At 40.5% G+C, this 7,526-nt stretch overlaps 1 protein-coding gene across 2 annotated transcripts in view; it reads left to right on the top strand.

Annotated features, from left to right (window-relative positions):
- The first annotated feature begins 695 nt into the window (after positions 1-695).
- Positions 696-7,526, top strand: part of pof1b (POF1B actin binding protein) — a 33,304-nt gene continuing 26,473 nt past the window's right edge. Inside the window, exons 1-2 of one of the 2 annotated variants that reach the window (XM_039618696.1) lie at positions 696-1,373; positions 5,944-6,024. In XM_039618696.1, coding sequence (XP_039474630.1) covers positions 996-1,373; positions 5,944-6,024 — 459 coding nt within the window. In that variant the 5' untranslated portion in view covers positions 696-995. The remainder of the gene's footprint in view (positions 1,374-5,943; positions 6,025-7,526) is intronic. The other variant, XM_039618697.1, reaches the window with a different exon arrangement.

Here is a 7,526-nt window from a genome sequence, read left to right as displayed (position 1 = left end):
AATAATACTGCAAACACGTCTACACTCTGCCTTGGTCAAATATAATTTTACAGCCGTGCTGAACATTTAAAGAAACCAATTTCACAAAAACAAAAATTAAGCAACATCTTATTGTCATGGAGTTTATTAATACGCACTGTTTTACTAAAATGTGTGCTCGCCTCTGTCAGTGCGCCCCAGGGTGGCTGTGGCTACAATGTAGCTTGCCATCACCAGTGTGTGAATGTGTGTGTGAATGGGTGGATGACTGGATATGTAAAGCGCTTTGGGGTCCTTAGGGACTATTAAGGCGCTATATAAATACAGGCCATTTACCTTTTTTTTTTACATTTGAGCTTACCATATGTGTAATTGTTTTATTTGTTCAGTGTTTGCCTGTATCATAAGTGGGTGTTTGTCTCCGCCTAGCGGCTGACTTGCATCATTTCAATGTCAAACTTCACTGGCTACCTGTATTTTCTTCAGGTACAACCTAACCTACTTAAGTATGAAATAGAGTCCAACCTGACATACAACACATTAATAAAAGGAGAACACCTCTTCAACATTTAGGACAGGTCTACAGGTAAAGTGTTTGGGAGTGTTGGAGGAGCATGCAACACACATTACCCGCACAGCCAAGATCAGGGCGTGGTGGTGACTCGTTTATTACAGGTTCCAAACTATGTGGCCATTGTGACGAAGCGCAGTCAGTTTGAACTTTGTAAGTCGTGAGCAGCGTTTTCGCCCTGCGCCCTCCCACTGTGTGGCGCGTACGCCAGGATTTGCATACAGAGGAGCAGAGCGCCCGCCTCCCTCAAGAGTTTGGTTTTCCTTTCCAAGCAGTAAGTTTCTGACCAGACTTTGCTCGGCAGAGGTGGAAGTTAAACTCGGGTGGATCGACTCTTCCGCCCAGCCAGCGCTGACAGACCTGCGCTGTTTTATCCCGCTGCGCGTTTTCCCCTCTTCAGTTGTTTCTCCGTCGGTTTTGTGACGTTCTGGGTCGATCCATCAAGATGTCTCAGATGAACAAGAAAACGATCACGACGACGACCAGCTTCAGGAATCTACAGGCCTCTCCGGAGCCGATGGTTACAAAGTTTGTCTCCACCAGCCCTGTGCTCTCCGGGAGCTCCGTGTCGTCAGTGACACCGATGTCTCAGGTGTCTCAGGTGTCCGCGGTGCCGTACGCGGTAAACGGCGCCGGCTATGGGACGTTGCGGTACCTGGTGCCGGTGCAGCAGCAGCAGCAGTCCTTCGTCCTGATGCAGCAGCCTGTGATGCAGCAGCCTATGATGCAGCAGGTGGTGTCCCCGATGTACCTGCAGAATATGCAACAGCTGAGCATCAGCAACCAAAACGACTACATGTACCAGGATCTCAGCACGACAGAGGTGAGGCCCATGCGCGCATTCATCCCAGATTCCCCCCACAGCTCTTATTATTTAGTCAGTTCAAAAGTCCAAGAAATACTGGGAGGCAAACCAAAAAAAGAATATGGTTTACTGACAGCAACTAAGAATGAAGGTTTCTTAAGATATATTATTTGCAATACCCACAATAATCACCCACATTAAACTCTTCTTTTTGGTGTGATACAAAACACCACAGAGAGTTTCCAAAACATGAGATCCTTGCAGAAGCTTCATTAGAAATCAGAGATCTTCAGGCAGCACAGCGTTTTCAGGGATTTCTTTTTAATATAAAAATACTTTTTTCTACCACTGCTTTTACATTACTTGGATTTGTTTTCCATGTATGTTTGAAATGAATCATCAGACATTTTAATGACCACTAAATAACTATCATTAAATGGTTAACACAACAAAACACACCTTTCAACTTTTCATGTATTTAGATTTTTTTTTTTTTAGGCCTGGCATGTAAATGTGCCTGTCTCTAAAGCACGTTGGGCCATTTTCTGTTACTTACATTGGATATAAATAAACTAGACGTGACAGTCAACACAAAAAGGTTCAGACATTTTTCATACTGTTATACTGTTACTGTTATATGTTTTCATTTCCCCAACTGACTTCACTTACTAAAACTAAGCATAGCATAAAATGCTAAATATGAGTATCAGTACAGATTTGGTGGTTTTGATGCGATCTACTAGATGTTGTGTTGGTATAAATCTGTTTCTGCTCACACATGGCTGTTAAGCATCTTTAGATGGGTGATTGGTTTAAGTTGCAGTCAGCTATCAGAGCAGGAAGGCTGCTGTGTGCAGACAGTATGGGTCAGCCATCAGGAAAGCATTAGCCATGTAAGCATGTTCCTAATATGGCATCAGCTTCTCATTTCTCTCACTGTGCTGTAAATTTTCTCAAGGGTGAGGCGATGTTTGTGCAGTTGAAGACACTTTTTCTGATTTGCTAGCATGAAGGAGAAATTTAGATTTTTACTATGTAAATATGAAATTGAGCTTTTCCCATTACAATACTACATATGCTATTTTTTTAAAGTGGGGTTTAGCAGAGTGAAAATCTGTCATGTGTATCGCTTCATTAGATTAAAAACAATATACAGAGTAAAGTAAATATCCAGAATAAAGCCAGAAAACATTTAGTTGAGATTTTTGTAACATTATTTTATTGATTTTATATTTTTAAAGAAATGCACGAGTGCATAAATACTTATTGTATTACGACAATAACTTCTGTTCATTATATAAAAACACAGAGATCACAACCATTCGCTCACATTGAAGCTGCACATTGTACCGTGTCTGCAGAACATCTCCTAGAAGGGGGCTGCTAGCCTTGTTGAATAACTAGTAGTTGTTGATGTGTGGGTCTTTTCTTGCTTCTATAAAAAGGTGCATGTGTTAGAAGAGTGAGGCACAAGAGCATGATACATACGCCAAACCAGGTAGCAGTCATGAGTGCATGTATTATTATTTCTAAAAGTATGTTTTTACCCATCTCGACTAAACTGGGTCAAAGTAAAACTGGGTCAGCAGTGCTTCCAAAATTTGCTAGTGAATTCCTAAACAAATAAAAGGCTAAAAATACAGATGGAGAAGGTGAAACCTGTCTGTGTCAGCAGTTGTCAAGTATTAAGTAATTGTTGTTGTTTAACTTGTTTATTTAGATACTCTGATTACAGTATTTAGTTTTCTTAACTGATTATCCAGTAAATTATCGCCATGCTGAAAAGGCAGATAATGTATGACCCAGATGTTCAGGCTCTAGACTCCTCTTAATGCTCAGGTAAAGGCAGTTTTTTCTGCTCTTAGCTCTTTATGAGGTCAGAAAGGAAAATGGTCATCTCAGGCACATGACTCTGGCTGTGAGAACAGAAGCACCGTCCACTTGTAGTTAAAATCATCAGTTTGTAAGGTGAAGCCAATTAGAAGACGCCAAAGGCTAACTATGATAAATGAAGATCATTTTGAATTGTGAAGTATACAAAGCTACTATAGTAGAGGTAAGAATAATGTGCTTTAAATATCTTGCATTATCTGCCCACATTTATTCAAGGATTAAGGAACCTTTGCCAGCTTGGCCCATTGCCAGTAAAACAAACAGCTTAGAGCTCGGTCGCTGGCAAAATACGATATGGCATTATTAGCAGTATGTCCTCATGATCAGTACCAAGTGTGCTCTAGGTCTCTTGGGTTTTGCCACCTGAGTACACTCAGCCTGAGCTCCGATTTCTCGGAATCTTTATCTTCCTTGATCATTTGTTGATTTACGAGGCACCGGTGTGGTCCTCCAATTCCCAAAGTCTTGCCAGCAAACATTTCCCTGCTCCAGTAATCGCTTCCTGAATATGTTGGCCTCTGCGCCTGGAATGGTTTACACAAGATTTCTGCTGCAGGCTGAAAACATTTGAATAATATCAGCTTTCTACATTTTCATCTGCTGCCTCTTTAATGATAATTTTATTTCATACGTCTAGCGTCGAGCGAAGCAGAATTGAAAAACTTCCTCTGCGTCTTTTTTCCTTTGGCTACTTCATCATTACTTGCTACTTCATGCAAGCCACTGCAATGAAAGCTAAGTGCTCACACCGTGTGTGATAAAGAAGTGCTGCCACACCCCGTCTGACTGTGCGGAGGCGGCACGCCCTGACTTTTGAAGACTCATTTATTGTTCCACCTGACGGGATCTTCATCTGCTCGAGGAGACTCTGGTGATCGAGGGTTAAACTGTCGCTCGTCTTTCGTTTCCAATTTTTTAATTAATGAGGGAGCTGAAACTGATTTGTTATGCCAGTAACTTACAGTACTTTCACTTTAGGAAAAGCTGCCATGCTCTATAGTTAGTTCTTAATGACTGGAGGCTGTGCTTGTAGTGAAGTAAATCAGCAACATCTATCTGAATGTTACTACATGCTGTATTTGACCGTTTATCATTTTTAGGTTTCCAGATTTCAGTGTAACTGTTGGCACTCGTTTGCATTGTTTCAAGTAATCATCGAAGCTGTTTGTTAACCTTTATTGACCAATATTCATAAAGGCCTCGTATACTTATTTGTAATCTTGGCTATAAAATGTTAAAAAGATAAAAATCTCATCATTCAGGAAAGTAAGGGAATAGAAGCAGACATGGTAAATCTAGGCAGAGGTGATTCGTTCTGTCTGTGTTCAGACAAAAATATGTGAATTGTGAATGTCTTGTGCTGTCATTATACACTGATTATCCCATTCAAGTCCGTCTTCTCTTCTTTCTTAAACCGTTTGAATTTTGTCTCTATTGGAATTGGTAATGAAGTTGCAGTCATTTAAAGAGGACTTGTAAAATGGACTTGCTAGCGGGCCCGTGGTAGATAAAGGGCTAATCGTCATTTTGAAACTGTTTGTTGTCCAGACTTCTCGCTTTAATAGGACTGACTGATTAGGGATGGGAATTCGAGTAACTCACAAGAGCATCCTGAACAATTACACACAACAATATCACAATTCAATGCCTCTGTGGAGAAGAGAGGAAAAAATAAGAGCCATGAAGTAGTGATTCTCATGGGTAAAGCATGTTTGATTTAAAATATTGACATTTGGCGCTGGTTTATTGATGTCCTCATATTACGGATTTGTTTTCTGAATGCAAAACTTTTAATTGGCGTGTGCATCTGTGTATAATTTTTATTATCAATAGATTCATGGGGAAAAATAGCTGAGCATTTCAGATTTCTACTGTGTCTTTTGGATTTAGTGGCAAACCTCATGACCCATGGACCACTTTTTGTCTAATTCACAGCTTGTTTGCCTCATTGGAATGTATTTTGATTTTTACTGGCTCGGATTCAGTTTTCGGTTTTGCTAATGCCTTCAGAGTGAACAAAAAAAACAAGTGTCAACAATTCTCACAATGTCAGGAAGCCCTTTTTTAAAAACTTCTAAAGCATACAAGGCTAAAGCAGCTGTTGCTGGGTAGACGTCCTCAAATGGGAAATAATATGCTTTCTAATTTTTCCAGGTTGCACTTAACTTCCCAATGAGCTCCATTTAGTTTGTTATTTTTTAGCGCTGTGAGCTGGGTATCCTGAAGGTCATGATACAAAAGCACAAATTCAGATTTATTTAAACACACTGTATGTTGGATGTAGAGTTTGTGCACCATGTGATTACATTATTTGAAAGGTACAAGGGAGAACTTGGGAAACGAATAAGTAAAATGGGGTTGAGTGTTGTAGGACAATGAGGCCACGTTTGGGTCTAGCAGAGCAAGATTCAAGTCAAGGTGGACGTTACTAAGGGGCCTCAGCTTCAGGCTGCTCTGGTGGCTCAGTTACAGGTTAAGAGTTTTTTCTACTAGTGGATTTATATTGCATCACAGAGTGGTCCAGCTTGTTTCAAACTGGGCTTCTCAAAGCCCAGTATAAGATAAATGGTGATTATTTTGATGGGGTTCAGTGGGGTTTATGGGTTCAGTGTCCCGAGGACTGAGGTTTATTGTAGTTCTCTTTATGTCTGACAGTCTCTTCTTTCTTCTCTCCCTCTTTTGCCGGCTGTTTCAGAGCACCAGCAGGAAGTCTTCATCTGTGTTCAGCCATTCATCCAGTCCTATCAAGAGCCCTGCGACAAGTGTTGAGGAGGAGGTAAGGACCTCACATTCACCCACTCACAAAAGCCTCCTTACTGGGTACAAAATGCTCTACAATGCAAAAGTCTCTCTACTGCCTAGCATTAGCTCATCACTGATTTTAAAGCTACAAAAGCTATCTATTTAAAGTATATTTGGTTTGTTTCATGATGTTAAGACGAACGAAAAGTGCAAATAATGATAAGAATAATATTTGAAAAAAGTCAGCAGCAATTGGAATACAGATCGAAACTCCACCAACAGACATTTATGTCAGTGATGAACACACCATTAGGCAAATGAGACTGTAGCTTGTTATAACAAGTCAGAGGTGGGTCCATTACCTGACAGTGTCGTTTCAAGATTAAAAAGAAAAACCTGGAGAGAAGAGGTTTTGCACCACACCACAATCTAGTTCAACAGGTTCACCCTGCAAGAGAGCCAAGAAACCCCCAAACTGTGTTTGACATGTAAACGCAAAGGATGGACTGCATTACAGTTATATACAGATTAAATCAACAGTAATTCAACATAAATATGAAGTTCTGAGGCAGTGAGTGAGAGACTTGGCAAATTAGGAATTTGATCATCTGAACACAGAATAAATCTGATCCTAGTCCAATATTTTTGGTACAACAGTTGTTGGTTTCTGTCTGTAGTTACAGACACTTTGAAGTCATAGCTGTTTCTCCAACATGACAAATGAAAAAGATGGAAAAATGCAGGGTGTGGGGTGTGGAGTTCATCTGTCAGTTTGGCAGGGACGCACCCATCAGTCTCAACATGGGAACACTAGTTCGTCAAAGTACAGTAGCATAGCAAGTGTTTTCTTTTTTTTTCTGGTTTTGTTTTAAAATGAATTCAGCCAGGGGCAACTCATTGCACATGCATGCAACGCCCTGCTTTCCAGTCACACTGTTACCACAGCACTTTGTTCGTAATCACAGGACCTGAAACGGTCACAACACTGACAAACCATGCTGGGTGGGTGTGAAAATTGAGGTGTGTCTGGCCACTTCCCAGAGGCCTTTGCCGTAGGTGGATGCATTCTTTTGATTTGAACCCGTCATGTATATGGCTGTTGTTACAGCAGGGAGGATCTTTGATTTATCGAGCTGGTGTGGCATTTTTTCTTGGCACAGCCCAAGAAAATCCTCACTGTATCTAAACACACTGTTAAGTCTGTTAAGTCCACTAACAAATTAATCAGCCAGTCCACAGTTATGTAATACTTTATCACTGACACATTTCTACTTTTATGACCCTTGACTTGTTTATTGTGAAGGTAAAGCTGCTTTTGACCACTTGATAAAAAAGAAATTGTGTAAATGAAACCCTAGTTAACTATTCCAATGCTGTAAAACTTTGAATTCAACAAATATTCTACCAGCCGGATTATAGGTAGCTACATTGCCTTATAAGCTTACAGCACTGTCATTTGCATGTTTTAATAGTCTGATGAAAATATCACAAGCCACTTTTTATCAGCATCGGTGAAGCCCGTCTGGTCACACTGAC

This window comes from Oreochromis aureus, linkage group 10 (assembly GCF_013358895.1).
Source record: "Oreochromis aureus strain Israel breed Guangdong linkage group 10, ZZ_aureus, whole genome shotgun sequence".
NCBI classification, from domain to species: domain Eukaryota; kingdom Metazoa; phylum Chordata; class Actinopteri; order Cichliformes; family Cichlidae; genus Oreochromis; species Oreochromis aureus.
This window is presented reverse-complemented; position numbering and strand designations above follow the sequence as displayed.